Source organism: Megalobrama amblycephala, linkage group LG1, assembly GCF_018812025.1.
Source record: "Megalobrama amblycephala isolate DHTTF-2021 linkage group LG1, ASM1881202v1, whole genome shotgun sequence".
In the NCBI taxonomy this organism is placed as follows: Eukaryota; Metazoa; Chordata; class Actinopteri; order Cypriniformes; family Xenocyprididae; genus Megalobrama; species Megalobrama amblycephala.
This window is the reverse complement of record NC_063044.1, coordinates 2028286-2046289: the sequence shown is the minus strand read 5'-3', so window position 1 is coordinate 2046289 and position 18004 is coordinate 2028286. Positions and strand designations below refer to the sequence as shown.

Below are 18004 nucleotides of genomic sequence, written 5' to 3'. Positions count from 1 at the left end.
GTTATTATCAATGTTGTAAACAGTTGCGCTGCTTAATTTTTTTTGGAACCTGTAATACTTTTTTCAGGATTCATTGATGAATAAAAAGTTAAAAAGAACAGCATTTATTAAAAAAAGAAATCTTTTCTAACAATATCACTTTAAATCACTTTTTATCAATTTCACACATCCTTGCTGAATAAAAGTATTAAATTCTTAAAAAAAAAAAGAGAAAAAATGACTGACCCCAAAATTTTGACTGGTAATGTATATTGTTACAAAATATTTCTATTTTAAATAAATGCTGTTCTTTACATTTTTATTCATCAAAGAATCCTGAAAAAAAGTATCACAGGTTATAAAAAATATTAAGCAGTTTCCAACATTGATAATTGAGCATCAAATCGGCATATCAGAATGATTTCTGAAGGATCATTTGACACTGAAGACTGGAGTAATGATGCTGAAAATTCAGCTTTGATCACAATTAATTTTTATATTTAATATTTGTATATTAAAATAGAAAACCATTATTTTAAATTAGTTAAATTTCACAATATTACTGTTTTTTCTTCTTCTGTATTTTTGATCAAATGTGCATGTTATGGACTGGGGGAATGCACAGTGCGTGCAGGGGGTGTGGCCTCAATAGCCCTGCAGAAAGTAGTGTGCTGTGTGAATGTCAGGGTAAAAATTCAACTGAAATTGGATTAAATATGGTTGTTTTAACCAAAATTATGCTGCAAGACGTTTTTTTTTTTTCAACTACATTTAAGTACCCTGTTGTAGGCTAACCTGCAATGTTGCAAATTCCCTGTTTATTCCCGTTAATTCCCATATATTCCCGTTAATTTCCATGGAAAGTTTCCAGCTTTGAAAATTCCTGTAATTTTGCAACCCTATTTGCTACTGGCACAATCTGTTTTTATATTCTGTCTCTTGGTATTGCGCACTTTGTTTGCCATACAGTGCTGCTGCTTTGTGCTGTAGACCAGTGTTTCTCAAACTGGGGTACGCATACCCCTGGGGGTACGTGAGGTGACAAAAGGGGGTACGCGAACAAAATGCGGAGTAGTTAGGCTAATTTAACTCTACCATACCTTAAAATAATATTAAAACCGAGCATGTATTTCTAACTGGCAAAATGCCGTAAATCCATTACATTTAATCAAATTACCTCATGTTTTGCAGTCTAAAATGACTTCATCCACACAAGCAGCATGCATAGATTGCGTGCAGTCTGCTGCCTTAAATCGCGCTAAATTACTGCCGTTCTCGACAATGCACCTTTGTAAAAGTGGGGATTTAGCACTTGCATGAAGAACAAATATAGACACAGATAGTGGATTTATATCAATTTAAGACTCAAACTTTCTTCGATACAAAAACATACCTTGTGTGAGTTCTTGTATTCAATGTTGATAACGAGGGAGAATGCAATTGTACCCAAATATCCACATGACTGCAAACGTGACATTATTATACAACAGGTCAAAAAACAAAACGTACATTTTAAACACAGTACTGTCAGTATTTACTCTATTTTGCAACGAAAAAATATTAAAATAATAAACCAGAGCAGAACTACAACACACGAATGCGGCTTTGAACGAATCGTGAGAGTCAATGATTCAATGATTCATTCACAGCCACTTGCTTCGTTACAGAATGAATGACTCGATGACTCACTCATAAAAACAGTGACTTGCTGCCACCTACTGGCAGTTTTAGTTTAATATTTAAAAGTATCACTTCGTTTACATCATTGCATATTTCTCTATTAAACATTTTTTATTTAAAACATTATTTATTTTATAAAGTTATTCATAAACATAAAAATATGCACTGGAAAATCAATTTAGGGGGCAAATATTGTCCTTTAATGGAAAAGGTGTGACTGCAGTCGAAGTGGAAGAGAGGGGGTACGCAGAAGGATGGGAATCCCTTCAGGGGGTACTCCACGCTAAAAAGTTTGAGAACCACTGCTGTAGACGACGTGGATCAACTTGTCAGATGGCATTCAGGATTTTGCCGTTCTCTTGTACGGTGGCTCTGAATTGTAAAAAGCAGAAAATCGAACCTGATCCGAATTTTTTTATGACGGACGAAAGTTACGGAGGCAGTGTGTAAATGTGATTGACACAACGTGAGGTCGTATTTATTTTTTAACGTGCGAAAATTTGGGACGCAAATTTCGGACTCAGTGTGCAAAGACCTTTAATATTAGAAAAGCTTTCCAGCGCTGGAGAGAGTTAAGTGGGAAGGCCTGAAAAAAGATCTGGAGGCTGCTTTGATCCCGCTACTAATGTGAGTAGGCTAACACTGGGTTTTGATTGTCTGGAGCCGCTGTGCTGTTTGCGACTAACAACAAACACTTTGTATTTACTCTTGTGTACTGTCTGTTCATTTTTTGTAATTCCTTGTTGTTCTTTCATCAACTGCACTTTATTTTTCATGAAGCATTTTGTTGCACGTCAGCTGTGATAAACAGGCACCCACTCGAATTGCGTGTGTAACAGTGGCCAGATAGTGAGAGTTGAGCAGGTAAACCACTGCACACTGACGACCGCTAGAGAATGAGGTGTTTAACGTCATTGTTAGTGCTCTCGCCTCACATGCCAGCAGCCGAAGTTTGAGACCAACTCGGAGCAGGGCGGTTAGGATTGGAGGGTGAGTTTTGGAGGCGGAGCAATGAAGAGAGGGGTGGGTTTGTTTGGGGTGATTTCAAATATCAACAATGTCCAGCCGCGTTGTTCAAAATCATCCCACCTTTTAATATTTCATTATTATACATAATATTTCATTTCAATATTACTTTTTTACGGTATTTTTGATCAAATAAATGCAGCCTTGGTGAGAAGAGACTACTTTAAAAAACTTTAATGATTTCAGACTTCTAAATGTCAATGTATTGGATTGCATCAGATTAGAGTAACTACATTTGTGTAGTTCATCACATTAACTATGACCATTTTCCATTAAAAGGATAGTCCACCCAAAATTTAAAATTCTGTCATCAGTTACTCCCCCTCATTTCATTCCAAACCTGTGTGCATTTCCTTCTTATGCAGAACATAGAAGATATTTTGAAGAATGCTGGTTACCAAACAGTTTTGGTTCCCATTGACTTCTATTGTATGGTCAAAAATTACAATGCAAGTCAAAAAGGTACTGAAAAGGTACAAAATTATCTTCTATGTTCTGCAGAACAAAGAAAGTCATACAGGTTTGGAACAACATTAAATTAAGTGATGACAGAATTTTCATATTTGAGTGAAGTTTCCCTATCCCAAATATGTTTTGTCTTCATTTTGAATAGTAAATCCAGTATAACAGTACATTTTAACCCTGAATAACAAGTGAGCTTGTAATATTTTTCTTTAAAATAAATTATGCTTGGTTTGATATTTTTGTTCTATAATGTAAATACATTCATGCATATGACTTACATGTCCAATTAAATGCTGGTGTCACATAAAAAAAACAAAACTAAAAAAAAAAACTAAGTTTAAACAATTAACTCTTTTCTTCTGTTAGTTTTTATGAACATTTCTTAGTAATTTTGCAGTTTGTTACAATGAAAATATAACACATTATTGTAGCCTATTTGTGCACGTATGTTGCATGTGTTACTAGGACACAAATAGAGTTACTGTTAGGGGTTGATACGTTCACATTTAAAGCCTTTTCAGCCCAGAAATTCCTGTATTGCCTCTTTTCCAAGAACCTTTTGTGTCCCCACAAGATTTAATTACCCTGTGGAATGACACAGCCAAAGATAAAAAGGGAAATAAGTATAGATAACATTAACTATGGCATTGAGCATGCAAAGGTTTGAACTATTAAGTAACTGAAGCGAGGAAGAGTGCTCAACTTCCTGTTTGTGGTTTCAGGCCATAAAAATACTGTAACATTAGCTCTTTCTCCACCCTGTTCATGAAAACAGCATTCATGGACACACCTTTAAGAAGTCTCTGTAAAAGAGCTGTGTTTCAGAGGAGGAGGAGGAAGGCGACTCAACAGCATCACATGTTTGGGCAGGGCTACACAGCCGGCAGTGTTTTGGCTGATCAGCAGGAGGAGAAACAGGAAGTGCAGAGAAACACAGAGCAGGCCAGCTCATAAGCTCACGGTACACACGAGAGAGATCAATTTCTCACTTGAAGGTAAGCTTTTCAAGCTTGTGTTATTTATCAGCTTTCACGTAATCAAAAGCAGACAGTTGTTTGGTACGGCACATTTTTAGTGGAAGCTGAACACTTAAGTTTTAGGCTGTTTTTAAGCTGTCATTTGAAATGAGGCAGTTTGAAATGTGCTTTACTGCAACTGAGGTATGTTAAATGTGTTTTTGTGTGGCCGTTCCTCTCTGCTGAGTCATCTGAAAGGAATGATGTCCTCCATCACCCCCCTATTATCCCATTAGATGACAACTGCTCTGTGCTTATTTTTAGGCAATTCATACTGAACACAATACATTTGTTATGTTCTGTTGTGCCCTTTTAAGGTGCAGACTATGGAGGGAGCTACAACACAAGATGAAATTCACCAGGAGGAGAAAGAAAGATCAGGAAGCACTGAAGTAGGGTGGACAGATCCAAAGGAAAGAGGTTTGAAGTCACATCATTTTTTATCTGATTTACCAAAACAAACCATTAAGAGTTTTGTGGACATGGTACCAGCCTAAATATACCTTGTAGTACCATGGTAAATATACCTTGGTGTTTGGACTTAAAGGTGCCCTAGAACGTCTTTTCAAAAGATATAATATAATATAAGCCTAAGGTGTCCCCTGAATGTGTCTGTGAAGTTTCAGCTCAAAATACCCATAAAATAGATTTGTTTTTATTAATTTTTTTAACTGCCTATTTTGGGGCATCATTAAACATGCGCCGATTTAGGCTGCGGCCCCTTTAAATTCTCGTGTTCCCCTCCCCCAGAGCTCGCACTTGCCTTAAACAGCATAAACAAAGTTCACACAGCTAATATAACCCTCAAAATGGATCTTTACAAAGTGTTCATCATGCAGCATGTCTAATCGCGTAAGTACAGTGTTTATTTGGATGTTTACATTTGATTCTGAATGAGTTTGATGGTGCTGCGTGGCTAAAGCTAATATTACATACTGTTGGAGAGATTTATAAAGAATGAAGTTGTGTTTATGAATTATACAGACTGCAAGTGTTTAAAAAATGAAAATAGCGACGGTTCTTGTCTCTGTGAATACAGTAAGAAACGATGGTAACTTTAACCTCATTTAACAGTACATTAGCAACATGCTAACGAAACATTTAGAAAGACAATTCACAAATATCACTAAAAATATCATGATATCATGGATCATGTCAGTTATTATCGCTCCATCTGCCATTTTTCGCTATTGTTCTTGCTTGCTTACCTAGTCTGATGATCCAGCTGTGCACAGATCCAGACGTTAATACTGACTGCCCTTGTCTAATGCCTTGAACATGAGCTGGCATATGCAAATATTGGGGGCGTACATATTAATGATCCCGACTGTTACGTAACAGTCTGTGTTATGTTGAGATTCGCCTGTTCTTCGGAGGTCTTTTAAACAAATGAGATTTATATAAGAAGGAGGAAACAATGGAGTTTGAGACTCACTGTATGTCATTTCCATGTACTGAACTCTTGTTATTCAAATATGCCGAGGTAAATTCAATTTTTAATTCTAGGGCACCTTTAAGGACTGTGTAATTTGTCTAAATGTGTCTAGAATAGTTATATTCTAGTTTTCAGTGACAATGACATTCATTATAAACCAAATGTAAAAAACTAAGTGCAAATAGCGATAGATTCTATTTACACTAAGTTAAAATAGCATATTTTTTTTAGTGATAGATGCTATTTACACTGAGTAAAAATAGCAATATATTCTATTTACACTAAGTGACAATAGCAGCATTTTCTTAGCGATATGTTATTTACACTAGATGAAAATAGCGAGAGATTCTATTTACACCATGTAAAAGTATCAGTTCTTTGCAACAAGAGTAAACAGTAATTAGATGCCATCTATACTTTATATTGGCAGATACTATTTGCAACTCAGTATTTTTGTACATTAACAGGATGCAATAATATCATAGAGTGTAAGTGATTATATTTATTAAAATTATTAAATGGATGCTGCCTTATTGGGAGAATAAAAACCCAAGCGATGCCCCGTTTTACCCCACAGACTTCACAGAAGTTCGAAAAAAAAAAAAAAAAAAGGCATTCTGAAAATATAATTATATTTTCCTCAAATAACATGTACTCCCTAACTACAGGCCTTACTATTCTCATATCATATATAACTGATGTTCTGCAAAACAACACGCTTTAAAACTCTTTTTTTTTTGGGGTGGGGGGAATTTCTGAAAATTAGATAATTTACCATGAAATCCGTTTTCTCTGTGGTACGTCACCAGTGTAAGCTTCATAGTGAATATGTCTACATCACTCTTGTCAACTTAGTCCATAGCAACAACAAAGCGTAACTTGACTTTATCAAGTGGTTATTTTGGGGGAAACAGTAGGGGGTCATTTTACCCCAAGGGGACGTTTTCCCCAACTCTACCCTATGTACTATAATACCATGGTGTTTTTTGAAGTACTTTGGAGTATCACTGTAAAAAAGTGACTCGTTTATATTGTCACTCATACAAATTATGTTTTTGATTTGTAAAATAAGGTTACAAAACTTAGGTTACCTTTTTTTGCAGTGTGTGTAAATACCATAGTAAATGCATATACTTAAAGTCCTTAAGTATATACTTAATGAGACTTTGAAAGTATGTATAAGTTGTGCAACACTTCATAACCACAATTAATATGCTATAAAGTCATAATTTTGTTCTTTTGTTTCTTACTGAGATGCTTGAAACTGAGACAAACATGTTTGTTAGTTTTTTCTCTTGCTTATAGCATCTTACAGTATGTTCTTCCTCAACCCCCAAAGTAAAAAGAAAATTTTTGGTGGAAGGTGGAAGATACTTTTCAGAAAACAATTCAGAAAACATCCTTACTAAAAAATGAAAAAGCACACTTACATTTATATGCATGGGAAAAGCAATAGAGCTTTATTTGTGAGTTGAAATGGGTGTAACCAAAACACACAGTTACACCGTTTAATATTCACAACCTTTAGCAAATCCAACTTGAATTGTTTTCATTAAATGATGCATTATGGATGTTTTGTATCATAAAAGGTGTTATGTATCACTTAGTCTTTAGGTGGCGGTATTGCATCAAAATTATGTGATGCAGAACTAACAATATTGGCTTTCACATTATTACATCCTGCTTATCAGTTTGTGTAATACATCATAACATGCCTTTTTTATGTATTTAATTAGAAATTTAACTACACACACACAGTTTACTTTTTATTGTTTACTCCAGACATTTCTTGTTTATGTTTAGCATTTCTTTTTACCGGTTGTCCATGAAAACTATATCCCACAATATCTGATCTGAAAAACAATATATATTATGGTTCTGTGTTGCTATGCACTGTTATTGCTTTTTAGTTTCATTATTTTCAGTCAGGTCATGCAAAGGCATCAGTTTATTTATCCTAGTTTTTAGGAAGTATAACCCATGACTAGAATTACAAGCAGCTGAATTTGTCTGGAAAGTTAAAGATCTTTTCTCTCAGATATTTAACTGTAGTGCTTGTGAAACATGATTTTCCCTATTAGAAAGGAACGAAATTAAGCAATTCTTGCTTGCTGTTTGCTTTGCTAAACCCAGATTTCTAATAATTTGTCACACCATTAACTGACCTTGATCCAAAAATGATTTCTTTAACACTTAAAGGCTTTAAATTACACTCTACATACATTTTGAACGCTCGATAAAGATAAGATTTTGTTCATATTTTGCATGTTAAGTTGCAATAATCCAGCTGATATTATGATATAGTAGTAAAGATGCAAAGATATTCAATTATTGAAGAAGAAGATTTTAAAATTCAAACTCAAAATGTTGTAAATAAAATCAAATTTGGACTAAAAAGTGTAAAAATGAATTAGGCAAGCAATGATAAATTACATATGTTTTAATATGGCTGTATTGTTGGGGAATTTTCAGTAATTAAATTGATTTATTTATAGATCTAAATCATGCTCCCATTATTTAATCAAGAGTACAACTAAAATCTAAAGTCAGCTGAAACATTTTATAGTATTATCGTACATTATTGTTTAGAGAACAGAGGTTTCTTCATAACTCGTGCCTGTCTTTAATAACTCTCAGTTTCTCTGTTTCTGTCTGTGGTACTAGAGTTGAGACTGGTGCTGCTGGGCTCAGCGGGTGCTGGGAAAAGCACTGCGGTCGATGCCATCCTGGGCAGCCCGACATCTGAGTCCGACCATACAGGCCCTGAGACGCCAGTCGCCGCCTGTCAGAAGAGACGTGTGACGCTGGCAGGACGGCAGGTGGGTTCACGTCTCTCTCTTAAAACTCTGAGAAGCCACCTGATTATGATTAGTCCTGCACGAATAGATTTTGTGTATAGTTTTAAAAATGTCAAATAAATAAAGTTGCATCAAGGCAAGTTGGTGCTTTCCTATTATGTGACTATGCATATCAAAAGCATTTCATAACCTAAACATTTTTGCATGTTCACAGTTATATATGCACATCATAAACCATAACAGTTATCATACAAATTTAACTGACTGTTGACTTTTGGATGGTTGGTTGTTTTAGAAAAGTACAATTATAAAACTAATAGTTTTGAAAACAGAGATGCCACGTGGGAAATTTAATGACATTTAATTAAAATTTTAACTTTGTAAATAAGTTCATATGTTAGCACAATTTATATTTATCTACAAATATAAAACCTTTGCTCACGAGAATCAAATTAAAAAATAAAAATGTACACTTACATTACAATTACATTAGTTAACTGCATTAGTTAACAATGAAAAATACTTCTAATGCATGTAAATGAACATTTACTAATACATTAAAAGGTATCAAAAAAGTTGTATCTGTTTATTATTTATTATTTGATGGACCTGAGCTAACATGAACTAACTAATTTTTATTATGCTAACAAATATGATTAAATACTGCAACAAATGGATTGCTCATTTTTAGTTAATGTTAGTTAATGCATAATGGGACCTTATTGCAAAGTGTTAGCAAAGATTATAAATAAAATGTATATAAAGAATAAAATATAAAAGTATATAAAATATTTTATGCAAACTAAAGTGGTCTAACATTACCTTAAACTAATCAACTATATTACCACCATCCCTTTACCATAGTAAAATCACTGTAAAGGCCCGTTCACACCAAGAAAGATAACTATAATGATAACTATATATCGTTCTGTTTATTCTAAACATGTGCTGCAGTTTTGTTGTCTGCCATTTTAAATGCTCGAGCTCTTAAAGCAGGATGAATTCTGATTGGCTGTCAATGTTTTGATCGTTCATCAGCTGGAAAAAATCATTCTGAAAGTGATCCCAACAATATCGTTTCTCAATGCCATTATCATTATAGTTGTGGTGTGGACGGTGCTATTCTTTAATATTCAGAATGATATGGTTATCTTTATAGTTATCGTTCTTGGTGTGAACACGTGACCTTTCATGGCCTTTTTTCTGACTATCCACATAGTGTTCTCTTATGTTTATTGAAGGGGCCTTTTCTGAGACTTATTTTTCTTCTGCGCAGGTGGCTGTCGTGGACACACCTGACTGCCTGTGCATCGAGCGCCCCGCTGAGGACGTCCGCCGCCAGTTCTCGCTCTGCGCTGCTTTATCGGCCCCGGGGCCCCACGCTTTCCTGCTCTGTGTCCCTGTTCACCGGCCCAGCAACCTGGAGCTCCAGATTTTGGAGACCATCGAGAAGGTGTTTGGTCCTGAAGCGGTTAGTAAACACACAATGGTGCTCTTCACTCGCATGGGCCGACTGCCCGAGGATGTTTCTCTGGATGAGTATCTCAGCACAGAACGGGCCGACTTACTAGAGCTCGTACAGAAGTGCGGGGATCGACACCACCCGCTGCGGCCGGGAGCGAACGCAGAGGAAAAGGACAACGTGGAGGAGCTGCTGATAAAGGTGGAGGAGATGGTGAAAGAAACCGGGACTCAATTCTACACCTGCCCTCTCTTGAAGGAGGCAGAGAGGAGAGTGAAAGAGAAGGAGGAGGAGATCTTGAGAAGCAGAACAGAAAGAGGAGAGGACGATTCGGAGGGAATAAGGGCCGAAGCAGAGAGAAGTGTGGATGATTTGGTGGTTGAGGGAATCGCAGACCTCTGCGTCTCCACGCCTGACGACTCATTCTTACGCTGGTTGTGGGACAGTGTGGTCGGGTGGCTTCTGTGGCTCCCGAATATGGTGAGGGGCAGTGCTTTACTGGGGTCGTTTGTGGGGTTGTTCGTCGGGGGGCCCTTAGGAGGGGCCATGGGAGCGACGGTGGGCTCTGTGGCGACGGAGATGGGTAGACGGAAAAAAAAAAACCAAATGAGCACTTGAAAATTTGGTAACATCTTATTGTATTTTTCACTAAGAAACATCAAAAAACAGATCAATTGTTCTTATACATTCCAATGTGAATATATAATCGGCTAATGAAATGCTTTTGCATGATTCTTGTTGAACACAATTTTTTTCCTTTACAAAAATTATATTATTAACTGTCAGTTTGAGTGAAAAGTTGAGTTGGAAAATTAACGTGAAGTTCAGTCTTAGATTTTGCTTTAATGACAGAAACACTTTACACATGTTTGCTGATAACGCTATGACAAGCTCTGTCACATGGTTGCTTTTCATTTCTGACCCAGAAATAATGCAGAATATTTCATTTTTAATTAATTTTACCTTATATCTTGTTAATTTTCAAAATCCTAAAATTTTCAGTTTAGACAGATTTTCAGTCTATATAAATTATATAAAATGAATTGTGTAAAAATCCAATGAATATATAAATGCATAAATATATAATATATATATAAACTATAAATGCACCACAGTGTGTGCGTGCACATGGATGGGTGAAATGAAGAGCACAAATTCTGAGTATGGACACCACTTAAATTTTTTTCACTTTTATAAAATACAATATATAAATTATACAATAAGCATAAATGAAAAAATCTAATAACAATACAGCAATATATGTATACAGAGTATTCCAGCTATACATGTACATTAATTAATGATTTGTTAAGCATGACATATACAATAATGTTTGTTATTATTATTAATGAAAAATATAAAATATTATGTTACCAAATATTTGAGTGCTTAAAGAGTCAAGTATTACAAAAAGGTCTATTTTTAATGGTGAGCAAAGAGAAGGGTTTAGATGTGAGATTCATTTCTCTAATTGTGTGCACCTTTAGTTTTTCACTAAAGCTTTTTTGCCTTAAAAGTTAGATGTTGTTTGATGTTTTGAGTTTAAAAAGCATCTGTTATGGAGCTAATGGAGTGAAGATTAATGTCTTAACACTGTCACCAAAAAGCTTTATTCGACACACACACACAATTTAAACTCACTGTATTACTACTAATCCTGAAGTGCTTTGTCTGAAGTGAGGACTGAACTCTAAGCACACTATAAAGTCTGAATTTGTTTACAGACTGCAAACATCTCTGGATCTAGGTGCATAAGTGTTTTTATTAGATCACTGCTGCGCTAAACAGCTGCTATGGAACAAATGCGTGTTACACATTTTAAGACGGATCGCATGATCATAAATTTAATAACACTCATATAAGCGTTTTTCATGTGCAGTTTTGTCACTTAATTGGTTTGCAGTTCAAATGTTTCTGCAGCTGTTCTGGAGTATGAAAATAAAGCGGCATAATGAAAACGATCAGTGATGGTGTGACTAATTTGCGTGTTTTATTTATACGCACATTTAGAGTCTCTTTGCAATCACAGGTTTCAGTCATTCGTTTGGAGATCAGAACTAATTCATATATGAAACTAAACAAATATGAAATGGCATGCACATATGGCCATATAGGCATATGCAAAACATTTTAACTTCTAGTATTTATTTGTGATTATACCATGGTTTGTCTGAATACTTGGCTGGAGGTTGTGCAATAAAGCCGTTTAATGCACAGGTAGATCCAAGTCAGTTTAAGCACCTTTCTATATTAAAGGTGTAGTGAGCAATTTCTGAAAAATGCTGCTGAAAGTGGATTAAACCAAAATACACTTGTAGCCAATCAGACGTAAGGGGCGTATACACTCATTAGGGGGGAGGTGCCTGTGTTGCATAGCTGTTTGTGAATTTGGGGTAGAGCTATCAAGAGAGGGGTGTGATCCTTTTGGGTAGGGGTGTGTTTGTTTTGGTGATTTTAAATATCAACAGTGTTTCTCAGAAATCACTTACTCTACCTTTAATGCACTATTTTCATTGAAACACACACACGCGCGTATCACTCGGAAATCAAGCTGCGCACATACAGAAACATTCAGGAGCAAACTTATCAGCGCTGCCCCGTGACTTTTAAAAATAAAATCGTTTCACTACTGAGTCGCCACATTATATTTTTCAGCAACGAGGGGGTAAAGTTGCTGGTTTTGAAGTAATTCAACTCAAAGCTTCATTGTTAATAGAGAGAAACGTTAAACAGACGCAGGTAATTTGCACATGCATCTCTTTCTCTCTTTTTTTATTTATTCAAATAAATGTAATCTTACCGCTTTGCTTTATCTCGGTGTCTGATTGGAAGTGGGCAGAATGCTAGATATATTGAGCCATAACCGATGAAAATAACCATCAATTTTACGCTTCCGGTCAAATATTGTGCTGCAAACATTAATAACAGCTTTAAATTATTAATGCCAGGAAATGACTCAATGACCGTGGTATAAGCGGGATAATCCACGCATCAGGTGGATCCACATAGTGTATTAAAGGTGCCATCGAACGTTTTTTTACAAGATGTAATATAAGTCTAAGGTGTCCCCTGAATGTGTCTGTGAAGTTTCAGCTCAAAATACCCCATAGATTTTTTTTAATTCATTTTTTTTAACTGCCTATTTTGGGGCATCATTAAATATGCGCCAATTCAGGTTGCAGCCCCTTTAAATGCTCATGCTCCCCACCCACGGAGCTCGCGCTTGCCTGATTCTGAATGAGTTTGAGGCTGTGCTCCGTGGCTAACGGCTAATGCTACACTGCTGGAGAGATTTATAAAGAATGAAGTTGTGTTTATGAATTATACAGACTGCAAGTGTTTAATAATGAAAATAGCGACGGTTCTTGTCTCCGTGAATACAGTAAGAAACGATGGTGACTTTAACCACATTTAACAGTACATTAGCAACATGCTAATGAAACATTTAGAAAGACAATTTACAAATATCACTAAAAATATCATGTAATCATGGATCATGTCAGTTATTATTGCTCCATCTGCCATTTTTCGCTGTTGTTCTTGCTTGTTTACCTAGTCTGATGATTCAGCTCTGCACAGATCCAGACGTTACTGTCTGCCCTTGTGTAATTCCTTAAACATGAGCTGGCATATGCAAATATTGGGGCGTACATATTAATGATCCCGACTGTTACGTAACAGTCGGTGTTATGTTGAGATTCGCCTGTTCTTCGGAGGTCTTTTAAACAAATGAGATTTATATAAGGAGGAGGAAACAATGGAGTTTGAGACTCACTGTATGTCATTTCCATGTACTGAACTCTTGTTATTTAACCATGCCAAAGTAAATTCAATTTTTAATTCTAGGGCACCTTTAAAGTCGTTTAAAGGATTAGTTCACTTCAGTATTAAAATTTCCTGATAATTTACTCACCATCATGTCATCCAAGATGTTCATGTCTTTCTTTCTTCAGTTGAAAAGGAATTGAGGTTTTTGATGAAAACATTCCAGGATTATTCTCCTTATAGTGGACTTCAACAGTTACCAACTGTTGAAGGTCCAAATTGCAGTTTCAATGCAGCTTCAAAGCACTCTACACCATCCAAGACGAGGAATAAGGATCTTATCTAGTGAATCAGTCATTTTCTAAAAAAAATAAAAAATCATATACTTTTTAACCACAAATGCTCACATTGCACTGTGATGCGATGTGCCACGTATTACGTAATCATGTTGGAAAGGTCATGCGTGATGTACGTTTTGCCTAAAAAATGTGCTTGCTTGTGCTATCTTTCTTCAAAATACAAGCAATTTGATATATTTTGCTATATAATATGAAAATATTTTATTATATAATATGAAGACAAGTGCTGCTTAAGTGTCCCAAAACTGTTTAGGTGCCACTGTATCATATCCATATGTATGTATTATGTATTGCCTGCCACATATCACATTTCTGTATGGGATTTATTATGTTTAAACAGAAAGGATGGCTCTTTAAAAAATATATATATATCTAAGAGAAACCCAATCAGTCCAGGCTTAGTCTTTTAACAGCTTCAGAAGCCACGAGCAGACAAGAATAAAGTGAAAAGGCTTTTATGCCACTGCAGAAAGACGTCAGACAGACAGATGCAAAGACGTCTCTCTCTCGCCCTCTTTTGCGAGCGCAGGTTTATGCTTTTGACATTGACATAAGTGATAGTCTGCTAAACCCATCCATCAAAAAAACCCATCCCTGTATTTCTGCCTTCAGTACAGCAAGGCGTTTCCTTATGTGGGTGGTCCGCCCAGGGAGAGAGAGCAAGTGAGAGAGAGACACAAGCCTGCTCTCATGTTTCTAAGCACAGAAAGAGAGAGAGAGAGAGCTTGCTGTGGGATGTACATCTGTCTTCCAGATGTGGCTTTTTGCAGTTGTTTGAAACAGGAAAAAAGAACGTTTAAAAAATAAAGGAAAATTGGTGCTAAACAGATTTTTATTGTCAGGGATTACGGATGTAGTGCACTATAGATTACAGTATAGCAGGCTGCGTATGACTCAGCCAGTACTGTATATTTTAACCTCAGATCCATCTTCTTAAAGAAACGACGCAGGAATTATGTAGTGCGGTCCCCTGCGTACTTGGACTTGTGGATAACGTGTTTAAAAAGGAACACCTGTCCAAATATTATTCTGTCCTATTGGACATGCGTCTGGAAGAGGACAGGGAGAGAGAAGGATGAGAAAATGAGGAAGAAATGCGTAAAAGAAGCAATGGAAAGAATGAAAAGGAGGGGACTATGGATTAATATGATGGGGGGAAAAGCGCTTGAAATATGGAGGGAAAATAATATAAAAAACACCCCAAAACTAGTTTGTTCCCTCACATAAAAAAACACCACAAACCTTGTGAACGCTCTTTTCATGAATGCTGTGGCGATGTGGTTAACTCTCAAAGGACCCGATGCCCTTGAGAGCTGACACCGTAATGATTTGTGCCGGTATGTGTAACACTGGCCAAAGTCTCGCGGATTCACAATTGGCCCATCATTAATACAGTAAGGATGAGTTATGCCGCCGCGCCCCTCAGCGGAGATATTGTTGTAAGGGCCTTGTGGTGCACTCAATGAGGAGCAGAAGCGAACTGCAGACGCCTCGACATTGCCCTCTTATGATCACGGCCTGTGGGCTGAGAAAGATGAAAGCCGAAGCGGATGAAACCGAATGAAACTGTTCCCACAGCGTACGTCATCTTTTTAGCCATTAGCTCGCGCATGCGTTTAAAAAAATAAATAAAATAATAATTTAAAAAAAGCCGCTATCACTCCGCCAAAGGACACTTGATCAATTATAAATGTACGTTTTCATCCTTATATTATTTTTAAATTAATAACATACAGTAACAAGATTACTATTTTAGCCTACTCTAAAAATGCTATTTCCATGTAAAAAAAAAAAAATTTTTAAGTCCCTCTCGCGCTCGACCATAGAATGACACGGCAGTGAATCGCGACCAGCATCAAGCTTTTAATAAATAAAGTTATTTAACATAAATTGAGGGTATGCACGTGACGTCACTACTTAACAAGCGGATAGAGTGCCTCAGGGATGACGTGTTTTTGTAGGCCAAACCCGGAAGCGAGTTAACATTTTAGGATTTCCGGTTCCAACGCCTTAAAGTCAGTGGGTTTTTTTTGAATGGGTTTTTGCTAAATCGCCTGAAATAAGGTCTGTGGTTAACAAAGCCTCTAAATATTTTCACGTTTTGATCTATGACATAAAACATACCAGTTATACCCGCTTGTGATTTTTTAAACCTTTATTGAGTCTTAAAAACGGCGGTTGCTAACAAGTTGCTAAAAGGGACGACTTCCTTTGGCAGGGACTTTAGAGATCATCATTAAAAACAGGACATTTGGACAGCATTTCTCTGGAAAAAGTGCATAAGTGTTCATACACAGCACAGATAATAATCAGCATATTTTTAAATAAAGTTGTTTTTTTAATAAAGTTTGAGGAAGCTTGGTGGTGGTGACGTTGACCCGCGATCATGGTGTGCTGTAGTCCGTTTATAGCCTACTGTTAGCCTTTTATATCTGACGACTTTATTTAGGCTTCAAAATCTATAAATGTTGTGTTAACTTGTAAAGATTATCTTGATAGACAAAACGTGTAAGAGTCATAACCCTTTGTTAAACACAGAGCTTATTTTTTGCGATTTTCCAAAAGTCTATGGGGAAAATGCATAGGCTTTTGATCGAGGGAACCCGTGCGCCGCTAACTTCCGGGTTGGCCTACAAAAACGCGTCATCCCTGAGGTACTCTATTAGTGCCGCAGTTCACTCAGCCTTGTATGGACGAGCGCAAGAGGGACATTGTTTTAAATTCTCTTTTTGTGGTCCGAAAAAGAAAGATACTGCTTTAACCACACCAGGGTGAGTAAATGATGACTTATTTTTCATTTTAGAGTAAACTATCCCTTTAAGATAAATCACACAGATGGTTGTTAAGATGCCTTCATAGGCTATGTGCCATCAAACATTTTTTTAATAAAATGCTGTTTTGCTGTTTTTGCTGTTAACTTTACTCTTTAATGAAAATACGGTAACAGTTTAGTATAGGAACATGTATTCACTATTAACTATGACCAAACCTAAACCTAATTTACTGCTTATTAATAGTTAGTAAGGTAGTTGTTAAGTTTAGGTATTGGGTAGGATTAAGAATGTAGAATAAGATCATGCAGAATAAGGCATTAATATGTGCTTAATAATTTAATAAACAGCCAATATTCTAGTAATATGCATGCTAATAAGCAACTAGTTAAAAGACCCTAAAATAAAGTGTTACCAAAAATACAAAGTAGCAGAGGCAGATTTTGAAGCCCAAAGAAATTCATCCATCCATTATAAAAATAAAAAAATCCATACGGCTCCAGGGGGTTAATAAAGGCCTTTTGAAGTGAAGCGATGCATTTTTTGTAAGAAAAATATCCATATATGGTACGGTGTTGCCTCCAGGCAAAAAGTGTTTTTTTTTTCACTTGTTTGTAACCATTTAATCACCCACAAAAATATGAGTCACCTTCATTGGCAAGTAAAGAAGTATTTTTAAGAACTTTTTTCACATTTTAAATCATCAAATGTTTTAGAGAAAATAACAAAAAACTGTATGTTGCCTCAAGGCAACATTGTACCATAATGGAATCCCATAAGGCCATACAGGCATAATAGGTTTGAATACAAATGTATTATATTTGTAAGGAAAAGAGTGATAATTATCTAAATATATTTGCATGTTCACATGATTTTGTAATGCACTTATAAGAATAGTAATTCACATACTGTATCTGCATATATTATGATCTGCACATTTTCTATAGCACTTCAAAAAGGTATAAAACACAAGTAGCAAAGCCAGTTAATGAGGGTGATGATGAGGAAGATAAAATCATAGTGACAGTCCATCAGGGAGAGAGTGAGGGTGAGAGAGAAGATGGAGTTGAGGATGAAGATGGTTATGATAACTTAATATAATAACATAATGATATAATGGTTTGGTAATACTTGTGTTCCACTATGGTACAATGTTGCCTGAGGGCAACAGCTGGATATAAAATGTTACTTTTTATTAAATATGAAACTTTTAATACATTAAAAACTAGATACATTTGTTTGTTTAAG

General features: G+C 36.0%; 1 protein-coding gene across 1 annotated transcript; it reads left to right on the top strand.

The window, feature by feature from the left end:
• Window positions 1-3757: 3757 nt before the first annotated feature.
• Window positions 3758-11819, top strand: si:dkeyp-69e1.8 (uncharacterized protein LOC100001340 homolog). The gene is made up of 4 exons (XM_048159518.1): window positions 3758-4145; window positions 4484-4586; window positions 8266-8420; window positions 9676-11819. The coding sequence occupies exons 2-4, from the start codon at window positions 4493-4495 to the stop codon at window positions 10477-10479; spliced, it is 1053 nt and encodes a 350-aa protein (XP_048015475.1). The 5' UTR covers window positions 3758-4145; window positions 4484-4492; the 3' UTR covers window positions 10480-11819.
• The last annotated feature ends 6185 nt before the right edge of the window (window positions 11820-18004 follow it).

Coding starts and splice junctions, on each gene's coding strand:
- si:dkeyp-69e1.8 (XM_048159518.1), top strand. CDS start 4,493: ATGGAGGGAGCTACAACACAAGATGAAATTCACCAGGAGGAGAAAGAA. Junction 4,587..8,265: donor GACAGATCCAAAGGAAAGAG/GTTTGAAGTCAC, acceptor CTGTGGTACTAG/AGTTGAGACTGGTGCTGCTG. Junction 8,421..9,675: donor TGACGCTGGCAGGACGGCAG/GTGGGTTCACGT, acceptor TCTTCTGCGCAG/GTGGCTGTCGTGGACACACC.